The sequence below is a fragment of the Crinia signifera genome, chromosome 3 (assembly GCF_055691185.1).
Source record: "Crinia signifera chromosome 3, ASM5569118v1, whole genome shotgun sequence".
Taxonomy (NCBI): Eukaryota; Metazoa; Chordata; class Amphibia; order Anura; family Myobatrachidae; genus Crinia; species Crinia signifera.
Window position 1 is genome coordinate 315,120,344 of NC_139219.1, and position 23,772 is coordinate 315,144,115.

At 48.0% G+C, this 23,772-nt stretch overlaps 1 protein-coding gene across 3 annotated transcripts in view; it reads left to right on the forward strand.

The window, feature by feature from the left end:
* CLIC5 (CLIC family member 5) overlaps positions 1-23,772 on the forward strand; it is a 112,651-nt gene that overhangs the window by 44,058 nt on the left and 44,821 nt on the right. The window contains exon 1 of one of the 3 annotated variants that reach the window (XM_083178687.1): positions 725-1,073. The exons of the other annotated variants lie outside the window; for them this stretch is intronic. Within the exon in view, the coding sequence (XP_083034813.1) occupies positions 1,014-1,073 (60 nt within the window). The 5' untranslated portion in view covers positions 725-1,013. Of the gene's footprint in view, positions 1-724; positions 1,074-23,772 lie in introns of those variants that run through there. 3 annotated transcript variants of the gene reach the window in all.

A 23,772-nucleotide genomic window follows, 5' to 3' on the forward strand; every position in this document is an offset into this window, starting at 1 on the left:
GGCCCACTACAGACAGGTGTATGCCGGTCACACCATGGGCCCACCACAGACAGGTGTATGCCGATCACACCATGGGCCCACCACAGACAGGTGTATGCCGGTCACACCATGAGCCCACCACAGACAGGTGTATGCTGGTCACACCATGAGCCCACCACAGACAGGTGTATGCCGATCACACCATGAGCCCGCCACAGACAGGTGTATGCCGGTCACACCATGAGCCCACCACAGACAGGTGAATGCCGATCACACCATGGGCCCACCATAGACAGGTGTATGCCGGTCACACCATGAGCCCACCACAGACAGGTGTATGCCGGTCACACCATGGGCCCACCATAGACAGGTGTATGCCGGTCACACCATGAGCCCGCCACAGACAGGTGTATGCCGGGCACATCATGGTCATGGCGAGCGGTTCAGCTAAAAACAAAAGAAGGATAAAGTTCAAGTAATGCTAATTGTACAACCAAACCCCAGCAACACCGGCGACCTCAGCTGGTATATACAGTATATAATGCATGTAATAGTTATTCTATAACTGTTCCTAGGGTGCTTCCAGATAGCACTGTGTGCTGGGCGTCAGCATTGACAGAGTTATACAGTAAATATCAGCACGCTGTCATGTGTGTCAGTCACACCGGCCTGGGAGGGGCTGCCAGTCACACAGGCAATGCCATAGGTGTAGCCCGACCGTCCTCAGTCCCTGCACCACTCCCAGCTCCTTTAGCTCTGGGCTATTTTGGTCTGTCAGTGTGAACAGATCCCTGACAGGAGAGGATACAATAACCAGCCGGGGACATGACTGCTTTCCTGCAGCCTGTTTAGTAGCGTTGCCTCCAGCTGGGGGACAGAGGATGCTTCACTGAGACCCGCCGCCCACACCTCATGCACTGAGAGGACCGATTCTCGCTGGGACTTTGGTTTTGCTGCTGCTCATACTTACAAAAAGAAAAAGAAAAAAAAATTGGGAGAAAAAAAGTTTTTTATTTTTGTTTAATTTTAACAAAATGACAGACGGTGCTCCTTCTAACGGAGAGAAGGACCCTGAAATCGAGCTATTTGTAAAGGTAAGTCATTGCACACCCAGGTATGGGGTGGAGGGGTGGCGAATATTGCAGATGTTTTAGGCTGATCCGCTTGGCCCAATTGCTCGGCTGCAACTTCGATTATTGATACACTGCGCATGTGTATGGTTGCCACTACGCATACGCGAGGCCAATGAAATCATGCAACTAATTCTATACGTACAATGTTCGCAAGGCGATTGATAGGAAGTAGGCGTCTGGCGGTGGAAACTGTCCATTTAGTGGGAGTGCTAAGTGAAACGCAGGCGTGCCAGAAAACGCTGAGAGTGTCTGATGAAATGCTAGGTGTGTATGAGCGTCTTAGGGAAGGGTGTGTGACGTTGGTTTTGGACATATTCGCACTGCTGCGTCTGGATGTGTAGCCGTACACATCCATACCTACAAGGTGGGATTTCACTCTAGCGGGATGTCATCTTAAATCAAAGATGGGTGCACAAATTTGCGCCCATGCGATCAGGACTGAATTGGGCCCCATATTTGAAGACTGGTCATTCTTGGTGTGCTTTGTATCTCCGTGTCGTACACCCACGGCTTTGTGGCTAGTGTTCCGGGCTGTTGCATCTTCCTGGTATTATTTGGTTTTAACGGCAAGTTTAATGTCAGGGCTGATGCCTGGTAGGTTTGCCGATTGCTAGGATGGCTGTAGCAATGTGTAGATGTTTGCTAGGACAACGATATATGTACCGCATGCAGGTGCCAAACACCGCCTAACGCTGCTCACAACTCCGCTGTTTTATTTATATAACTTGTCAGTCGTAAATCGCACCGTTTACACAGTGGGCTTGTTAAATGAATAAGGTTATTTTATTATTATTTAAAGTGACTTTAAAACACACCTGCTGGTAGCTGGATGCACTGAGTCAGGAACTTGTTGGTGTAGATGCTGGAACTTGTTTGGGAGTGTGGCGTTTGGTGACGTCACTGTATATAACCGTACACTGGCTAAGCTGGCAGGCCTTGAGGTAAATATTGCACTGTGCATGCTGGCACACTTAATTTTGTCATTTTAATCAGTACCAGACACGTATATACTGTACGGAGGCAGCCAAGCAATATTCAGCCTATTACTTCACTTGAAACCAGTGATGGCTCTGAGGCATGAGGCACAGAGTGTCTCCATGATATCATTAGATCCTATGGGATTTGACAAGATGACTATTTTTGAGAGTATTTGTTCAGACGAAAATATGGGTGCCCCGCTGGCAGCAAGCAGCACGCTATTTAATAATGCATCGGCACACTAGGCAGCTGCACAGGACCCCACAATTCTAGGGGCACTTGAGCAGGGGCCAATCAAACAGAGAGGCCAGGATGCTTCCCAGCCTGCAGCCAGACAGTGAATGGCTGTCAGCATGCTGATTGGTACATGTCTGGTGCAATCCACAGAGTGCTGACAGCCACAGATGGTGTAGGACTGCAGGGGAGGGCGTGTCTTGATTTATTTGGTTCCTGTGAATGGGTGCTTAAGGGCTACAGTGTATTACTTTGCCCACGGCTTACAGGTGTGATAAGCCATGTCACACCTACTAGCAAGAGCCCGCTCTAACTATGGGGGTTATTTTGGTTCACTCTTTCTGACAAAATCCTTCTTAGATGGACAAAACCATGTGCACTGCAGGTGGGGCAGATGTTACTTGTGCAGAGAGAATTAGATTTGGGTGGGGTTTTCCTTCAAAGTGAGATCTATGTTGCAGTGTAAAAATAAAGCAGTCAGTATTTGCCCTGCACAGAAACAAAATAATCCACCCAAATCTAATTCTCTCTGCACATTTTGCATCTGCCCCAACTGCAGTGCACATGGTTTTGTCCATCTAAGAATGATTTTGACAGAAAGAGTGAACCAAAATAACCCCCTATGAAACACTGAAAGCACTTATTTAAATATAAAAAAAAAAAAAAAAAAATTTTGCTGGTGGTGTCATCAACATGGATAATGGGACATGGTACCATGTGACAGATCATTTATTTGTATCTAGCTAGTACTGTATATAGTGGTTTCAGCCTATTTAGCCATTGTGTACCTGGTCTGGGATGGGTTCTATACTGCCCTCTGTACACACGTACAATAGCTGACTGATATCATTCCACTAACTTCAATCTTTCACTTCTAAAAATCCGATTCTGTGTCACCAGAGAGACGTCAAAGCCCCCGACATCAAGGCCTGTAGATCCTGCCTCAGATATGGCAGATGTTACTTTTATTCCCATCATATTTTATATTGTAGCATGTCAATAAAACAATCTTACATCAAACAAGCAATAAAATTAGGAAAGCAAATATATAATCAAATGAAACAGATACACTGTAGAAGTGAGGATGCGACAGAGGATGACGCAAACAGGGCGGAGCAAAAAATCTCAGGAAAGATAACGCAAAGTTATGTCATTAACATACGGATAACAGAACTGGTACACAAAATAACACGGCGAGGCGCAGTGGGTGGACAGGGGTCAGTAGGTAATCAGAGCATTAGTAAAATAGAAGGGGGTCATTTATATAGAGACAAATCTCATACCAAGTACACATTTTATTGTGTGATTTGATGCTGTTTCATCCTCTGTGTAAACATGTATCCGCCATCGCAGCCATGCAAAATCCAGCAAATCCATTCGCATCACTGTCACCACTGAATATTGTCGTGGGCGGGCAGCTGATGATCATCGGGGCGTTTGCACGAGAATGCCCAGCGGTCTCATGAGAATGCCCATGAAACGCTGGGCATTCTCATATGCAAATGGCCAGGGCCGCCGCCCCACACCCCTTCACGCCCCTCACGTGCACACTTGGGTGCCTGCACTCAGCGATCATCCTGGCCGCACGCACCCGGCATTTGCACATACGCAGAAATTACCATGCGCATATGCCCACCATCGGAAGCCTTGCGAACGAAGGGGTCCGAACGAATGGAGCTGAATAAGGCCCATAGTGTTTAAATCTAGTTACATATGGCCTGTGAAGAAGAGCCACCGCTGGCTTTCTTCGCACAGTGGGATCACGCATACGCAACATGATCCGTACGCATGCGCAGTCCTCCGATATTCGCTCAGGCGTTAATTTCACTGCCCAGCGAAGGGTCTGAATCAGCTCCTTTGTACCTGTCACCCTTAAGCTCTATCTACTTAGTACCGATCAACATTTTAACCACGTCGACCATTTGTGTCGATCTATTGACTGTCTATCTATGCATTAGAACCTGATGTGTTTATTTGCCATATCTGCACTCTCAATACAATAACCATTGTCTTGGGTCGACCGCGGTGAGGTGAAACGTTCGTAGGCATGACGGAGAGATTCACGGTGAATTGCACAGTTATTGTGGATCTGCCATTGGCTGCTCACTGGTGCAATCACAACATTAAGTAGTGGGATGGGTGGTCTGTGCCATGTGAACCCTCTCACTTCCCTTCCTGGGTATCATGGAGGGCAAGCTTTAAATGCCAGCAAGTATATGTCTAATGCTGGTCCCAATTCAAAATAAAATATATATATCCAATTCAAAATAAAATATATATATATATATATATATATATATATATATATATCAATTTGAACATAACGCCAATTCCCATATTTCCACTTTTGAACATTGCTCCATGCCACCTTCCCACTCGGTCTGAGCAGCAGGTGGCTGGATGTGACCAGTTTGGGCACTGATACCAAATTGGATACAGCCTTTCGTCTAGCTCCCTGGCTGAGCGGCAGAACTGGCCCCTGAATGGCCGGCCATAAATCCTGACAGTTCTGGTAGAGCAGGTGACATTTGTCACGGAGTGGGAACCTTGGTGACCTAGTACTGAGTCTATTCCAGCAGTTAAGGACGCGCGGCTGCTTATGCCTTTCAGAGAGATTGTTGTGTCGCATTCCATCGTTGCTTTTAGATGGGAGATTTATTAAAATTTCTAAAGAGGACAAGTTGCAAAGCTGCCCACAGCAATCAAGAAGATAGCGAGAATCTGCTTATTTTCTATGGGTCACTGGCTGCTCCACCTGCCCTCTTATCATGCCACACCCCTGGGTGTGGTAAGAACTTTGCCACACCTCCAACACACCGCCTAGCCTTATTTAACCTAACCAACCGAAAACTAACCTTCCCGCCCGCAGCCTAACTATAATGTGAATATTCTGGCAATGTTGATATTTCACCAGCCAACATTGTGGTGTCACCATGAATACTGACTGAAATAACTGTATATATATCTTATTATGGACAGCCCATTCTGCTAAGTAATATCGTTGTTATGGTAATATACTGCCACTATAAGGTTTGGCGGATCATGATCACAACTAGATTTAGGAAGATATTAACAATATTGGCAATAATGCCCCATCACTTAGCATTCCTTATCACCATGTATCATGGTTTGGAATGGTACATCAGGGCAATGTCTCATGGAGTATTTTCTGGAACATGGGTTCCTCTAAAGTTTGCTCATGGTGATGGGAAGAGTTAAAAAAGTAAGATTTCCAGTGTAATATCAGTCATCTGTAAACCCTGCTCAAGTGTGAGCCCGAAATCTCCGTAATCCACTACAATGCATATGCTTAAACCCTATAGTTTGAACTCATGAGGGAGAGTGTGTGTGTGTGTGTGTGTGTGTGTGTGTGTGTGGGGGGGGGGGGGGCAAGAGCACGAGAGAGAGGTGGAGGGAGTTACAGGAAGAGACAGACTCGGATTTATTAAGCTCGGTGAAGTGATAAACTGTCTGGTTTTTATCACCGGCCAATCAGCTCCTACCTGTAAAGTTACAGGCTTGGTTTGAAAAATGACAGGTGGGAGCTGATTGGCTGGTGATAAAAACCAGACACTTTATCACTTCACCGAGCTTAATAAATCTGCCCCAATAAATGTGTGAGAGAGAGAAGTGGGGGGTGAGAAAGGGTGGGAAAGAGGGAGGGTGGGAGAGAGAGAAAGGGAGGGATGGTCGGTGGGGGGCAGAGTGAGAGAGAGAGAGAGAGAGAGAGAGAGAGAGAGAGAGAGAGGAGTTGGGGAAAAGAGTGGGAAAGAGGTAGAGGGTGAGAGAGAGAGAGAGAGAAAACAATAGAGAGGGGGAGGCTAGGGAGAGATTAGGTGCATACCCTCCAACATTGGAAGGGTAGAAATCGGTACACATTGGGGGAAGGGGCGTGGCCACGGGCAAATGGGGCGTGGTCACAAGGGCATTGGACTCTGTGAATATGGGAACATTTTAATTTGTTAATAATGTCAATAAAATAATAAAACCCTGTTGCTGCACGGACCACTGGACCTGCTGTGTCAGTCTCCCTGCACTCACCCAGTCCAGCAGCAGCAGCAGTAGAGGCAGCGCTAGTCCGGATAAGCAGCTGCAGCTATGGGGTAGGAGAATGTGTGTAATCACTCCCCATCCCCCGGGCGGACAGGAGCGCGCATAGCGACTCCACACTAGAGGTCACTGCAGGGAGACGGACACAGGTGGTGTCCGGCAGTCCGGTTTTTGCCCAATCCCCCGCTGTGCTGCCTTGTACAGCCTCTGGTGTCCGGATCAATGGCACATGTGCCGGGCATCCTGTACGTGTCATGGACAGAGACAGTCCTGCGGAAGCAGGTCCCAATGACGTGGCTGAAAGCAAGCTGGCTGCCGGGACCGGGAGATGCAAGGCACCACTGGGAACGGGTGCTGCACAGAATTTCCTCTTCACACCGCCACGGGACCCGATCCGACCGGCGCAGCCACCGCAAATTGGTGGAGTGGCTGCCGGAATATTCGGAAATCGGTACAATCGGTACATTTATTTTTAGCCGGTACAGACCGTTAAAAAACGGTACTGTACCGGCTAAATAGGTACAGTTGGAGGGTATGCAGGCGGGACAGTGGGTGGGAAAGAGAGGGGGAAGAGAGAGAGATGTACTGTAAAAGAGGAAGAGAGAGAGAAGGGATTGGGGGTGAGAGAGTAAGGGTGGGAAAGAGAGGAAGTGAGAGAAGGGATTGGTAGAGGTAGGGGAAGGGTGGGAGAGAGAAAGTGGTAGATGTAGGGTTGAAGAGAGAGAACGAGAGGTGGGAGAGGGATAGAGAGGGATTCGGTATGAAATCCCGACGGACAAAATCCCACCAGGGTCATAATACCGACAAGGACAAAATGCTGACAAGGACAAAATCCCGACATTTAAAATCCCGACAAGGACAAAATCCCGACATTTAAAATGCCGACAAGGTCAAAATACCGACATATAGAATGTACAGGTGAAACAGTCAACATGACTTTCGGTCGACAGGTCGCGAGGTCGACATGGGTTTTTTCACTGTTTTTCGACCCGAATGTCGACACAGTCGGCATGGACACAGTTGGAAGTGAAGCACAGCCCCTGTTGCAGACAGATGTAATGGACAATTGTAGACTCAGGCCCCCTTTGCCCCTCCAACCAGGTAAATAGCACAAGGTTAATAAAAGCTGGGAATTAGGGCCAAGCAGCTGGAAGTTGTGCTGGTGTGTGCTACACAGCAGATCTGATTCAGTTTTGTTAGCAAAGCAAAAAAAGCACACAACTGGGCAAACCCATGCTGCACTGCAGGTGGGGCTGATGTAAAGTGCAGAGAGAGAGTTAGATTTGGGTGGATTATATTGTTTCTGTGCGGGGTAAATATCGTCTGCTTTATTTTTACAATGCAATTTAGATTTCAGTTTTAACTTACAAATCTAACTCTCTCTGTGCACATGTTCCATCTGCCCCACCTGCAGTGCAGCATAGTTTTGCCCAGTTACGTGCCTGTTGATTTGGCCCAGTATAAGATGCTCCGTCTTTCAGTTTCCACAGCAGGCCGAGGAATGTACAGATTATTGCGGCATGTTATTGCCAAATCTATGATGTACAAGGGTACGGTTCCGAGATGGGGAACACAAATAACACGCGTGACTTACACTGACCGTTCCAATCGGCACTTCTCTAGGGTGACACAAGCCAGCGCGTTATCTCTGTTTTCCAGTCCTTTTCCCTTTTCCTTGTTTTTCTATTATTCTCAGTAATTTGCTGAGATTGGAAAATGCTTCTGCTACATTTAAACATCTGACAGGCAGGATCGCCCTTATTCTGGACCCTTGTCAGGATTAGGGATGGTCTTCATGCGATGAGGCTGTTTTTGCAACCTTGTGTTGTCCTTTTAACCATAGCAAGAGAATTTAACGGTGCTTTACCTATTGATGGTGAGAATGTGCGCAGTCGCTGTAGTCGCTGGGATTTTGCACATGCACGATGGGGCTGTGTGTGTGGATATCCCTACCAGGTGTGTCCTATGGCACCTGCAGTGGCAAACGCAGGATTTCTAAAGGGGCGGTTACAAATTCAGTCCACAATCTCGCACTCTGCACAACATTGGAGCAATGTGGTAGTCTGGGGGAGCGGTAGAAGAACCAAGTAACGATCCCTGGACATTAATATACACATTGGTATTGGTCTTTTTCAACACTGGATACTGTATGGTATACAGTATTAATATCTAACGCTATAGAGCAGTGGTGGCCAACCCGAGGCTCTTGAGCCTCATGCGGCTCTCCCCCTTGTAAAGTGCGGCTCCTGCTCCCACTGCTGCCCGCCGCCCACCGTCCGTCCCAGTCCCCCCTGCTGCCGGTTCCCTGAATCCCTTCTCCTTCTGAGGGGAGGAGAGCGCGTATCACGCATCTCTCCTACCCCTTACTGTGCATCCTTGTGACTGGGCCGTCCGCCAATTAGAGCTCGCGGGCCAGCAGCCAATCAGGAGCCGGACAGCGAGCTTTGATTGGTGGACGGCCCAGTCACAGGGAAGTGAGGAGGAAGGAGACGTGCGGTGTGCTGTGCTCTCCTCCCATCGGTGACATGACAGGAGGACTGCAGGGGGACACCAGACTGTCCTCTCCCCGCCCGGCAGCAGCAGCAACAACGGTGAGTGCTGCTGCTGGGAAATTTGCACTGTGGGGGCATAGCAGTTTGTGGCACTGTGGGGGCATAGCAGTTTGTGGCACTGTGGGGGCATATCAGTTTGTGGCACTGTGGGGGCATATCAGTTTGTGGCACTGTGGGGGCATAGCAGTTTGTGGCACTGTGGGGGCATAGCAGTTTGTGGCACTGTGGGGGCATATCAGCTTTTTGGCACTGTGGGGGCATACCAGCTTTCTGGCACCGTAGGGGCATACCTGGCACCGTGTGGGGGGCATATGTGTATCTGGCACTGTTGGGGGGCATATGTATATATGGCACTGCACTATTGGAGGCATATTTGTATCACACCCACCCAAGGGGTTTAAAATAGACTACGCCCCTTTTTTTGGCGCATGCGCCTTCGGCGCGCGCATGATGTCGGCTCTTTAGCTTGACTACCGATATTTTTCGGCTCTTTACCTCTGACCGGTTGGCCACCCCTGCTATAGATGGTCTATACTGGTATTGGCTGAATCAAACATTTAAATAATATAAATGAATAGTCAATAAAAGTTTAAATATACCATTATAATAAATACACAAATATAATGGAACTAGTACTGAACTTTCTAAGCTCACATTCTCCCACCTCATTGCAAGCCTCCTGTCTTGTCTTCCTGGTAGCTGCTCTCTGGTCTACTGCACTGATGGAGGACTCAAATCCACACACATAGGAAAGTATATGGGTATATGCAGCAGGGGATACAGTCAATGGGTCGACCATAAGATGGGTCGACATACTGGAAGGTCGACATGGGTCAAGGTTAACAGGTGTCTAGGTCGACATGGGACAAGGTCGACAGGTGTCTAGGTTGACACACGCGTTAGGTCGACATGGGTTAGGTCAACAGTCAAAAGGTCGGTTTTCACTTTTTTCAGCCGACATGTGCCGACAGGCGGTATTTCATGCCCTACCATCCACTAGGGCATGGTGGGAGAATAAAATAGTGCCCAAAGCATGGCGAGCCATGTGAGGGGACGTGGTGCACTTAAAACTGTGTCCATGTCAGCTGTGTCGACATTCGGGTAAAAAAACAGTGAAAAACCCCATGTCAAACTTTTGACTGTTGACCTAATCCATGTCGACCTAGACACCTGTCAACCTTGCCCCATGTCGACCTAGACCCCTGTCGACCTTCCAGTATGTCAACCCAATGGTGTTGACCTAATGACTGTCAACCAACATTTGGTGGAACCAATGATCCCATTCCTGCGGCAGCTCCGCGCTGCCCCTTATACTGCATAATATTACTATTGTTGTCATCATTTTAGCCACTTGCCAAGAGGAGGTTAGTGGATATGTGCTGGCAAAGGTAATTAATGCAGAGGGGAAGACAGAGGCAGTGGATGATCTGCTGGGACTTATAGTTCTACTATAGCTGGAGAGCCTCACCCAGAGCTTGTAGATAATGTCAGTAGTCCATTAATAAAAGTTACAGGGTTTCCTTACATCTCTAAGTACACATTACAGCATGATGCTTATTGTGAGCAGAGCCGGATTAACAATGGGCCTGATGGAGCTATAGCTCCAGGCCCACTCTCCAAATAGGCCCATTTTGTAGCTGAGGGTCAGGGCTTTCCAACGAGACCAGCCCCGCGTCGCTAGCCCCCCGGGAACCGGAGATACCGCCAGGCAAACCTGGAACGTTTTCCCCATAGGATAACATGGGACCCGCTAATTCCGACCTCCACCCAGTTCAACGGCTGCCAGTTCCCCCTACAGCATCACAGAAACTCGAGGTTGATCTCAGTCGAACCCAAATCGCTGGGCCTTCAATCTGATACCTGGACCATATGGGTTCATTGGTTCTAGAGATATTGCAGGTAAAACTATTTTTTTTTTTCATTTCTGAAATGTAATTTCATGGCTGTTCATGTTGTTTGAGGACAGATTTCTCTGGAACCAAACGGCCCAGTTTCACGGGACCAAAATCATTAGAAGGCCACATGTAAATGGGTCAGTTGGTTATGAAAATATAGCTAGTTGTTTAAAGGGGGGCGGGTGGTTTTCTCTCCCCCTCACACCAGAAAATGCAGGGACTAGGCTGGTGTAAAAGGGGCCAGTCCGAGAATGTCCCTGCATGATCCTGGGACCATATTCTTTGCATTTTCTGGTATGAAAGGGGTATTATTTCAAATAGCCGGGATATGCAGTGCTCTGAATACAGCCGGGCAGCTCTCTGCTCTCTGCCCGGCTGTTAATGGCTCTCATTTCTGCCCGGCGGCGACTGTCCCCCAGTTACCGCGAGCATGTATTCCCCCTTGGCAATGAGCATGTAATGCCACATGGCAATGATGCGGGAACCCCTGGCAATTAGCACGTAGGTAAGCAGCACTTATGTAGCATAATTTTTAATAGGCATTATGGTGTTTGGCATAATACGTAATGGAGATTATGGTGTGAGGCTTAACATGTAATGGGCATTATGGTGTAAATTTTTAATGTGTGCCTTTGGCCCGCAATGCCCCTGTTTATGAAGCATATTGTGCATTATTGCTCAATCTGTTTGGTATAGTGCAGGCATGTCCAAACTATGGCCCTCCAGCTGTGAAACTACAAGTCCCATCATGCATTGCCACAGTTTTGCAATTAGGGAATGCTAAAACTATGTCAAGGCTTGCTGGAACGTGTAGTTTCACAACAGCTGGAGGGCCACTGTTTGGAAATGCCTGCTTTAGTGTGTATTTTGGCTCAATTCATGTGGCAAAATTATTAATTTTTCCTTAATCTGTGTGGCATAACGTGAATTTTGACTCAATCTGTGTGCCATAGTGTGAATTTTTGCTCAATCGGTGTGAACTTCGTCTCATTCCATGTGGCATAATGTGTAAGAAGCAAGTACAGTATAAGGGGTTACTATTGTGTTGCATGATTTGTATAAGGGGTATCTGGTGTGGTAAACTTAGGTTACCACATAAAAAGTGCTGACATATTGTCTACCAAGTTTCGGTTTAAGTATTTTTTTATGACTGGAGTGCCGCCTCACCCCGCAAGTATCTTAGGACATCGGCATCCTGCGGGTGCACCTTTGGAGGGCACCCACCAATATATCTCCCTGCATTTTTCCTATGCCAGCCCCCTGCCTTTTCAGGGCATACAGTATATAATTAGTTGAAAGTATTTACACAAATAGAGACACACCCATGAGCAGACCACCCAACCAGAGCACTGGTCACGCCCCCCACATTATTAGGTGCTGGCCGCAACCCCTATTATTGCGCATAATAGGCCCTTGATCATTTTCAGCTCCAGGCCCATTTAGACCTTAATCTGGCTCTGATTGTGAAAAGTGCTGTGCGGGTGTGGCCAGTAGTGTGTGGGTGTCACCAGTGTTGAGTGGGTGTGACACTATCAGCCATTGGGCAGTATTCAAGCTGTGAACCCCTACATATGGCGTATGCAGCAGCTAAAACAGCGAGACGCGCAGCTAACTGTAGCGGGCTCCCTGCATTAGCCACAAACCTCTATGTTTGGGGGAATCCTCACTGTCATCTGACAGCGAGGATTCCCCCGGAACGTTGAATAGGGTGAGCGGCCGGCGTGGGGGTTAAACGGCGAGGATCGCTTGTTTTCGACGATCCCCGCAGTTTAACCCCCTCGCCGGCCGCATTGCATACACCCCATAGAGTTAGACACACCAAACCTTGGAAATAAAGCAGAGAGAGAAATAAAGTACCAGCCAATCAGGGCCGACGGCCATGTTACAGGCTGTGTTTGTAAAATTACTGGAACTGTTTGATTGGTAGTTTATCTCTCTCCATATCGCGCCCACTGCTGCGCTTCGAAGGCATCCACACAGCAGCCCTGCACATGCACATATGCAAATATGCGCAGTGCTAAAAACATGTCCGAGTCAATCAGAATCAGGGTGTTTGTATTACTACAAATACACTAATTATGGTTTTTAATATCATTCCGCACAAGCCGTCGACTGCCCTTGTATTATGCTTTTGACAACCAGATCCTCAATTTGTACAGAACAGTAAATAGAAAGTGCATTATTAATGAGCGGCAGAACAATGGGGCTGCGGGCATGACTTGGCACCGAGGTCAGAGACCTTTCATCCAGCAGAATGAATAATAAAATACTGTGCGGCCCACATTCAGCTGCAGCGTATCACGTATGTGTCTCCCCTTTACGTGTAAGCTGTATATAATGATATAAAGGGGTGGATATAAGTGATAACGCAGATGAAGTTCAGGTGAGAAATAGCATGTGCTGTGGGTTTATGAGCCCAGCGCCGCAGCCACAGCCTCAGCCACGCCTCCTGCACAAATACTAATGAATCATTACCGCGGTGATGGGACAATACAGAATGTGCGGCTGGGACAATGCTCTGGAATCCTTCACTGTGGCTTTCGATTCCACGCGACTGCTTGGTATGGACACACCCATCGCACCAGCCTGGGGAATGTCTGTGACCAGGGAGATAGGCAAATACACTGATAAGTCTATCAGCGCACGGAGATCACCCAGAGCTCTGTATGTCGCCAGGACAGAACCCCCAGGTGTATATATTTTAAGAGCGATAAAATTGAGAGTGATAAAGCATCTGCCATGGAGCTCCTAACTGTCAATTTTCAAACTGTCATTTTTTTTTTACAAAGCGGTTACAGATTTATGGGGACTCCTATAACGAATTAACCATACCGCCCAACTCTTTTGCTGATGGGCTCCGGACCTGTTGTGCCGCGGGCGCGCTCAAGCCAAAAAGGGGGCAGAGACACCTGTCATGTGGCCGCGGACTCAGGCTGGGCGCAGCCTACCGCCGCAACCCCTGTTTTTCGTCATTTTTGGGGGCGTGCCCAGCTCTCGGGGTGCCGCGGGTGGGGGAGGGGGGGTCAGGGTTGCTACGGGTGGGGAAGGGGGGGGGGGGGGTCGGGGGTGCTGCATTGCTTGCTCAGAGGCCCTGCTTACCTGCCCGCGAAACACATGCGGGAGATGTGCAGAAGCTTCTGAGTGACTGCACTGAAATGATCTGACCCGGGCCACACATTTGAATCGCTGTGTGGTCTACACACACACACACAAACAGTGATTTACATGTGTTTTCAGGCATTTTCTGAGTGATTTAGTAAAATCACTCAGAAATGTCTGAATGTCGCCCTGTGTGTGGGGCCCATAAAGCTTGATACAGCTCACGTTAGATATGTAAAACATTTCCTTCTGATCTGTCGGGCTCCGATGTAATCTATCACATCATGATAGCCGGCAGGATTTATCTTGTCCAGTATCAGTTTGAGGAACATATTATTTCTTTAGAAATATCTGAGGAAGGTTCTTGCCACCCATTAAGGTGCCTATTGAATTATTATGATTGAACTTGACACTAACCAGGGGCGCCGGCCACTGAAGGGAGGCAGTTTGGAGCACGGTACCCCCCTGGAGCCAGGTGAGTGTGCCCACACATATCCCAGACCCCCACATTCCCCCCCCCCCCCCCCCACGGCGTCTGTGGCCGCATCCACCCCCCCATGGAGCCCACGGCCATATTCCCTCCCCTGGAGCAGGTCGGTGGCCGCATCCAATCCACGCCACCCCCCCGCCCCCCTTTGAGAGGTTGACTGGGTGGCTAATCTACCAAACACAAAAACCCTAACCCTAAGGTTACTGGGTAATCTACCTAGCAACAACCTTTTCATTAACCAATCAAAAAAATCCACAGGCTCTTTAATGCACTCATGCCTATGCAGCCCTCGCGTAATCAAAGCGGCCGTGAAATCTCATACATTGGTGTTATTTGGCTTCTCTGCCTGTTTAAACACTGTAATTCCTCCTTGTTGAATCATAATCTACAAATAGATTATTCAAGCAGGTTGTGCTATGTAAGACGTCGGTGTTAGAACAATTAGTAGGAACGGGCCACTCTCACATGATGCTCTGGTAAATGCTGACACAATGGTATAAGAAGCTTTTAATTGACTTACTCAAGTCATCTTTTAAATACATATAATTTCACTCTACTGAGCACAGATTATCCTTAAAGGTAATGGAATTAAAGGATAAACCGGCTGTATGTGGATTGCATCATTGTTTGTTACACAGGATGTGTTGGTCATACAGGAAGCGCTGCAGCAGCCATTGCTCAGGGCGACTTTACAAGTAGTAAAGACACACTTCTGCAGTTCTCCAGAACCCTGTGGTGATTTGCACACAGACCTCTTTACAAAGTTATGTTTCTGTAATTTTTTAAGGGCACGGGCTAGTGCAGGGGGTGCGGTTTTTGGTGGGTCTAACAGTTTTTAGCCTCTTAGATCACTAGAGAATGTCTGATATAGGAGAATTCAAATTTGTACTTTTTTTAAAATGTTTTTTTTTTTTTTTAATGTGTCATTAATTTAATTCATTCATGCATTTTTCATATGGATAGGACTACTTTGTATAAAAGGCTAGATCCTATTCACCTTTTTGAGAGGAAGTACCACCAGTGACCACTAGAGGCCACTCAACGGACCAAATTACCTCTTAACAGAAAGTGAAACCAAAATTATATATTTCAAAGTTGCTGGATATGAAGAGAGGGAGCTGTGAAGACAGAGATTGGAGGTAGGAGGCGGAGCAGATAGGGACTAAAGCTGTGTACACACGGTGCAATATATTTCTCAGTGTCCCGTTTCCATCAGCGACCAGAGATGGTCACTGATGAAAAGGAGACTCTGCCGGGGGAGCCGCAGAGGGAAACTTGGTCCTGCAATCAGCGACCATATTGCCAGCGATATTGCACTGTGTGCACACACCTTAAGCCATCATTTTGATGGGCTTTTAACTAGTGTATATACTGTATATAAGCAAAAGTAAATTATTAGTACACACCGCCAATAATATATAGAGATATATCTATATACAGACTGTGTAAGCAAACAGGTACGTAATAATGGTATACATCCTGCCTCCGTTCCTACTTATCCTATTGTATTTCGTTCGTCCACCCACCTATTTTTAGTATGTTAACTCTTATGAGTAGGGCCCTACTTCCTCACGTACTCACCCTACCTCTTTACCTCACCTGTGCTCCTGTCCTGTTCTTCCCTTCCTCTACTTCATCTTCAGTCTCCTCGACAATTTCCACACCTACTTCTGAACTGATGCTGATTTTAGTTCTACCAGCTATACCCCTATTTATACTGTATTTTTCAACACACCCTGTACGTTACCTTGTAATTTTTTTTTTGTTTGCTATGTACGGCGCTGCGGACACTTTGCGGCGCCTTATAAATAAATGTACTACTACTATACACATAGCATCGTGAGTGATCTGCAATGTTCTAATCTAGTAGAACCAGACGTGTACAGAGTCCTCCGTGTGTAAGGAGATGGAACGCAGCTAATGAATCTACATAGAGACACAGGGGAAGGATAACGCAGCGTTCCTTATCGGCCAGTACCTTCTGTGTGGTGGCTTATCAGCGGCTCTCTCCCCAGTAACTCCTCTGTGGCAACAACACCATACAGGAATACAAAGCAAAGCCTCACACTGCACAGGGGAATGACACTAGTCAGCCAGCCAGCCAGTGCTATCCCGTGGCAGTCTCGTAGGAGACATTTCATTATGCTGTATTTTACACATTGGCCATTATTCTGGTTCACTCGCAAAGGCAAATTGCGGGGGATGCTGGGAGGAATCCGTGATGGGTAGGCTTCTGTGGGTAGCACGGATGGTGTGATGGTTAGCATTACTGCCTCACAGCACTGAGGTCATGGGCTCAATTCCCATCATGGCTCTAACTGTGTATATTTTGTATATTCTCCCTGTGATTGTGTGGGTTTCCTTCCACAATCCCAAAATATACTGGTAGGTAAATTAACCCTAGAATGTCTGTGTGTGTGTACCTGTACATGTGGTAGGGAATATAGATTGTAAACTCCACTAGGGCATGGACTGATGTGAGTGTTCAAATATTTTCTCTTTAAAGCGCTGTGGAATAGGTGCCTGTTTCTGGGTCACTCACAAAAGCAAATTCTCTCTCTAATGGACAAAACCATGCTGCACTGCAGGGGGGCAGATGTAACATGTGCAGAGAGAGTTAGATTTGGGTGAGTTATTTTGTTTCTGTGCAGGGTAAATACTGGCTGCATTATTTTTACACTGCAATATAGATATCAGTTTGAAGTACAAACCTCACCGAAATGTAATTCTCTCTGCACCTGTTACATCTGTCCCAGCTGCAGTGCACATGGTTTTGTCCATTACAGAGAGAATTTTATTTTGCAAGTGAACAGGAATCAGGCCTCATGTGTGCGCTATACAGTATAAATAACTGGTGATAACATAAATGATATAGGGTATCACCAGCAACTAACCTGATTCGCAGATCGCGCGGATTTGCAGTATTTAAACACCACGGTCGGGGGGGTCCCTCAAAATCCAGGAGAGTTGCCCACCTTTCCGGGGAGCCGGAGGGGGACCCAATTTTCGTGAGCCTCCCGGCCATTCCGGAAGGGTAGGCAACCCTGACCTAATCACAGCCAGGGCACTGTTCTCAAGCTGGGTAGAAATCACGGGTGCTGGATGGCCAGGGCCACCAAGATAAATCCTGGGCCCCAGTACAATAACTTCCTGGGACCCCTACAGACGGAGCTCCCCGCACACTCTGCGGACCCTTGTTACACCACTGCTTCCAAGGTGGATACAGGGACAAAAATTTACACCGTAATGTCTATTACACATGTCACACACCGATTACATATTATACCACATAATGCTCATTACATGTTATGCCACACCGTAGTGGCCAGTACACATTATGCCATACACCGCAATACCTATTACATATTTTACCACATGCCATAATGCCCATTACACGTTATGCCACACACCGTAATGCTCATTGCATATTATGCCACACACTGTAATGTCTATTACATATAATGCAACACATATTATGCCACACACTGTAATGTCTAATACATATAATGCAACACATATTATGCCACATACTGTAAGTTCCACTTACCTAAATGCTCGTTGCTATGGGCTTCATACTTGATGCCAGGGGTTAACATGCTCATTGCCATGGGTTTACATGCTCTGCCTGGAGTTACATGCTTTGCCAGGGGTTAACATGCTCTTTGCCATGGGATTAACCTGCTCTGCCAGGGGTTAACATGCTTGTTGCCATGGGTTTACATGCTCTGCCAGGGGTTACATGCTCTGCCTGGAGTTACATGCTCTGCCAGGGGTTAAATGCTCTGCCTGGAGTTACATGCTCTGCCAGGAGTTACATGCTTTGCCAGGGGTTAACATGCTCTTTGCCATGGGATTAACCTGCTCTGCCAGGGGTTAACATGCTTGTTGCCATGGGTTTACATGCTCTGCCAGGGGTTACATGCTCTGCCTGGTGTTACATGCTCTGCCAGGGGTTACATGCTCTGCCCGGAGATACATGCTCTGCCAGGGGTTAACATTCACTGCCAGGGGTTAACATGCTCTGCCAGGGGTTAACATGCTCTTTGCCATGGGTTTACATGCTCTGCCCAGGGTTAACATGCTCGTTGCCATGGGTTTACATGCTCTGCCAGGGGTTAACATGCTCTGCTGGGGGGTTACATGCTCTGCCAGGGATTAACATGCTCGTTGCCATGGGTTTACATTCTCTGCCTGGAGTTACATGCTCTGCCAGGGGTTAACATTCTCTGCCAGGGGTTACATGCTCTGCTGGGGTTAACATTCTCTGCCAGGGGTTACATGCTCTGCCAGGGGTTACATGCTCTGCCAGGGTTTACATGCTCTGCTCAGAGTTACATGCTCTGCCAGTAGTTAACATGCTCTGCCAGGGGTTACATGCTCGATGCCATGGGTTTACATGCTCTGCCTGGAGTTACATGCTCTGCCAGGGGTTACATGCTCTTTGCCATGGGATTAACCTGCTCTGCCAGGGGTTACATGCTCTGCTCAGAGTTACATGCTCTGCCAGGGGTTAATATGCTCTACCAGGGCTTACATGCTCTGCCCAGGGTTAACATGCTCGTTGCCATGGGTTTACATGCTCTGCCTGGAGTTATATGCTCTGCCAGTAGTTAACATGCTCTGCCCAGAGTTACATGCTCTGCCAGGGTTTACATGCTCTGCCTGGAGTTATATGCTCTGCCAGTAGTTAACATGCTCTGCCCGGAGTTACATGCTCTGCCAGGGTTTACATGCTCTGCCTGGAGTTAACATTCTCTGACATGGGATTAACCTGCTCTGCCAGGGGTTACATGCTCTGCCCGGGGTTCACATTCTCTGCCAGGGGTTAACATGCTCGTTGTCATGGAGTTACAGTACATGCTCTGACATGAGTTACATGCTTTGCCAGGGGTTAATACGCTCGTTGTCATGGAGTCACAGTACATGCTCTGCCAGGGGTTACATGCTTTGCCAGGGGTTAACATGCTTGTTGTCATGGAGTTACAGTACATGCTCTGCCAGAGGTTACATGCTGACTTCCAGAGTTGGATCTCAGCCCCAGCAGCATGCAGGGAGGCAGCAGACAGAGAGCAACCAGCCACCCACCTTCCACCTTGGAACACAGTGACCTGGACATGGTTGGGGAACCAGGTCTGGGACTGCTGGGCTGGAGACATGGCACTGCCACCTGCTGCTGCTAGCTGGGAATGTGGGGAGCGGGGCGGGCTGGATTCTGCAAAGTGGGTGGTGCTCACGCGGGAGGTGGCCTCTCTCTGACCCAGCTTCTCCCTGCACCCAGGGACTACATACCCTAAGTCCCTAAGTATCCTGTCGCCGAGCCACGATAAACTCCGAAGTCACATGGTGGCATCTCAGCAGGCCCTGGAGTCGGAGAGCGGAAGGACCTCTGTGATGCTGCTGCCTCCACGCCGGCCCACGTCCGCCCACATCCGCACTCTCAATGCCGCCGCTTATAAGCTGACTCCGGCGCACTCAGACCTGGCGCAATCGCCACCAAATTAGAAAAAACCCTGTGTGTCCAGGCCCGGGCCCATCTGACAGGCCCGGGCCGGGGTAAACTGTACCTGCTCCCCCCGCTCTCGGCACCCCTGGGGATGGCTGACAGACAGTGGGGATTCTGACAGTCATTACACCGACTTCGGATTCCCGATTGTTAAAACCTTGACATTTGGGAACCCGATGGCCACCGGCTATTCTCCCCTGTGGGGGTCCACGACCCCCATAGAGGGAGAATAGGTGGCGAGCATAGCCCGCAGAGTGGTGAGCGCAGCGTGCCCGCAAGGTTCTTCGTTGCACTCCCCCCGCTGTCTGAATCCGACCAGTTGGGATCCCAACCTCGGGCTAATGACTGTCGGGATCCCGCCTGTCGGGGTCCTATACCACACCCGAAATCACAGGGTTGGGGAATATACATTCAGGGAGCTGTAGGGAGCTGTATGACAAGTGCCTCTGACATTGGGATTGGTGTATTGTCTCAGATTATAAAGGAAATGAGTAGAGAGAGAAGCATCCAGAGATTAGAGCCAGGAGCATGGGAGGAAGTTGGGAGAGGCGTATCAGGAGCACACGAGTCTTCACTGTCTCCCAAAGCACATGCTGCAGATATCATCCACATTGTGCAGGCCGCGGCGCAGCCACCTCCGCCTTACGGAGTGCAACAATGACCGGGCCAAGCGGAAAGACTCTGTCATCACAATATCATATGTAGGATTGTTGTGCATTGGATAGTGTATTGTGTTCTGACTCCTCTCTGTCCTCCTACGCAGCAGTGTGCATCTGCATCCTTGTATGTATATACATTAGAGTGGTGCCTGCAGAAACCTATACTGGGTGCAGAGTATGCTGGGAACAGGCATAGATCGTCACAGGTCTGTACCTCGCCACATAGGCTGCGGTGCTGTTGCCATTTTTCCAGAGAAATGTGTATTCTGCAATAGAGATCGGTGAACTCTGCCAGTTCCCCGATGTGGTCGCAGTTGTAGTCAGCATTAAAAATGGGCATTGATGTGTTTGCAATCGGTGGTAACTATCGATTTGTGAGATACCAGGTGACCATCAATGGTTGCACAATGGGCCTAATATCACAGTTTACCAAGTCACAGAGTGCCCGCCCCGCCGCCGTATCCCCTTGCATGTGCCCGCAGCAGGCGAAATCATTCAATGGTTTGCCCATGAAACGCTGGGCGTTCCCATGTCCGTTCCAATGTCCCAGCGCCGCCACCGCCCCCGTCCCGCCCTCCCCGGCGATATTACAAATCACCAAGAGACCGTTCGCAGTCAGGGTTTGCATATGCGCACAAATGTGCATGTGCAAAACCCGACCATCCGGGCAGAGGCCTATTTTAGTTCACTGTGAGTGAACCAGGATTGGCCCGCTATGTATTGGATGACCATGTATGGGTGCACCAAACTATGGCCATCCTTGTTTCACTTTCACAGACTAGCCCAGTGCCAGATTAAGCCTTCGGGGGCCCGGGGCACTTTAGACAGGGGGGCCCCCTTGCATTTGTCATTACTGGCCGCAAACTGCATGGGGGAATATTACACTGTCAAAACACAGAGTAAAGGCAGTATAAACTTGGTCAATGGGTAACTTCAGGGGATATATATATATATATATATATATACACACACACATACACACACACACACACACACATACATACATACATACATACATACCACATGAAAAGCCTGTGTTTGTCCCTCTGCACTTTACTCTGTAGGAGACCTCACAGTCCCAGTGCTGCCTCTGATTAAAAACCCTCCCATGATTAGGCTGCTGCTGTATCCATGGGCCTGAGAAGCATGCAATGAGCTCCACCAATCAGAGCTCAGCACAAACGTCTCAGCCTCTGCCCTCTGGTGCAAAGTGTCATGGGACTTAGTCAACTCCCAGTAATGCACTGCACACTTGGCTCCCGATGCTCAGCACCATTAATCATTTTCACCTTGACAGATAGGTGAATCTGCAGCACTACCCCACTGCCATGCACAAAACCTTTAGCTAAAAAAAAAATACATGCCAACCACAGGGGGCCTCTAGCTAGAATGGGGCCCAGGGGCACTGACCCCTTGTGCCCCCATTATAATCCGGCCCTGGACTAGCCCGTGGGCAAATCAAAACCTGGGGCGGGGCTTCACGGAGTACTCTACTCTCTGTGTCTGCTCCAAATTGTTCAATAAATTGTATTTGTACGTCTGTATTTCCTTAAATATGACCATGCGTGATCTGTCGCAGGCTGAGCGTCAGACGAGCGACTTCGGGCGGAGTTGCATATGCATTAAGCCTGGTGAAGTGATAAAGTGGTAGGTGATAACCCAGCAGCCAATCAGCTTCTAACTGTCAAGTTATAGGCTGGGTTTGAAAAATGCCAGGAGCTGATTGGCTGCTGCGCTATCACCTATCACTTTATCACTTCCCCAGGCTTATTACAGATCTGCCCCTGAGTGTGAAGATTCACATTTTACGGCTAAGTTCCCGGCCGTGGCGTCACAGCAGCAGCAGCAGCTGACCTGGTGCCCTCACCGCAGCTGACGTGGTGACTATTTCTGGGCTCCCTTGATAGATGATACATGTAACATTTCGGTGTCACATGAAGTCACATCGCTTTAGCACCTTAAATGTTCCCAAAGGAGCAGTATGTCTGGTTACAGTGTGTCATCACATAACTGCGCTACAAGACACCACTCTACAAATAGAAAACGAAAGGACAGGTAGCGCTGGGCGGCGGGGACCGGACAGGAATAACAGAAGTTATAGCTCTGCGTCCTGGACTATCAGCAATGCTGTCACCACGCTGTTTATTATCACACGGCGCGCTCTGTCCTCCATTGTACAGACAGGAATAGCCTTGGTGGAATAAGGGAGTCATTTATCAACGTTTGTATTGTCAATATATATATATATATATATATATATATATATATATATATATATATATATATACACTGCAAATACTGATTGTGGGCCTTATTCAGCATGGTTCGGTCATCTGAGAAGCCTTGGAGAGAGATAAAGTAGACAGAGATAAACTACCAAACCAATCAGCTCCTAAATGTCATTTTCAAACAGTCGGCCTGAGTTGATTGCAAAGCACAGTTTTTTTGCACTGCAGGTGGGGCAGATGTTACATGTGCAGAGAGAGAGTTCTAACTTAGAATTGGGTCAAATCTAAATTGCAGTGTAAGAATAAAGCAGCCACTATTTACCCTGCACAGGAAGAAAAATAAGTCACAGAATTCTAACTCTCTCTGCACATGTTACATCTGCCTCACCTGCAGTGCAGCATGGTTTTGACCATTTGAGAAAAAAATGTGCAAGTGTGCTTTGCAATATACTCTGAATCAGGCCCACAGCTTGTAACATGGTAATTAGGAGCTCATTCACTGGTACTTTATCGCTCTCCATTTTATCTCTCTCCAAGGATGAGTACACAGACCCTTCTAAGTCTCCGGAATGGTTATATTAGTAAATATTAATGGAAAAGATACTCTCTCCTGGGGAAATGATTGTGACATCATCGGGTACTTGTAAAGGAATTTGCACTGTTGTTCGGGACAAGAAAGGTTGAGGCTGGGGGAAAACACACCCTTTAATGCTAATGGAAATCCGGGTGTGGTTTGAAAGGACTACAGTGTCCAGTTAAGGTGCCCATACACGCTGCGATTATCGCATGCGTTTTGTACTTTTAAAGTACCGTGTACCTGCGGGGATGCGATGCGCAGGTACAATATTGTAAGGCACAAAAAGTATCTGCAGGCAGTACTTTTTGTGCTTCATTGCATCGCATCAGTACAGGAGTACGATGCGATGTCCATTAGTAACTATTAACTTAAAAAAAAAAAGTGGCTAAAATCGC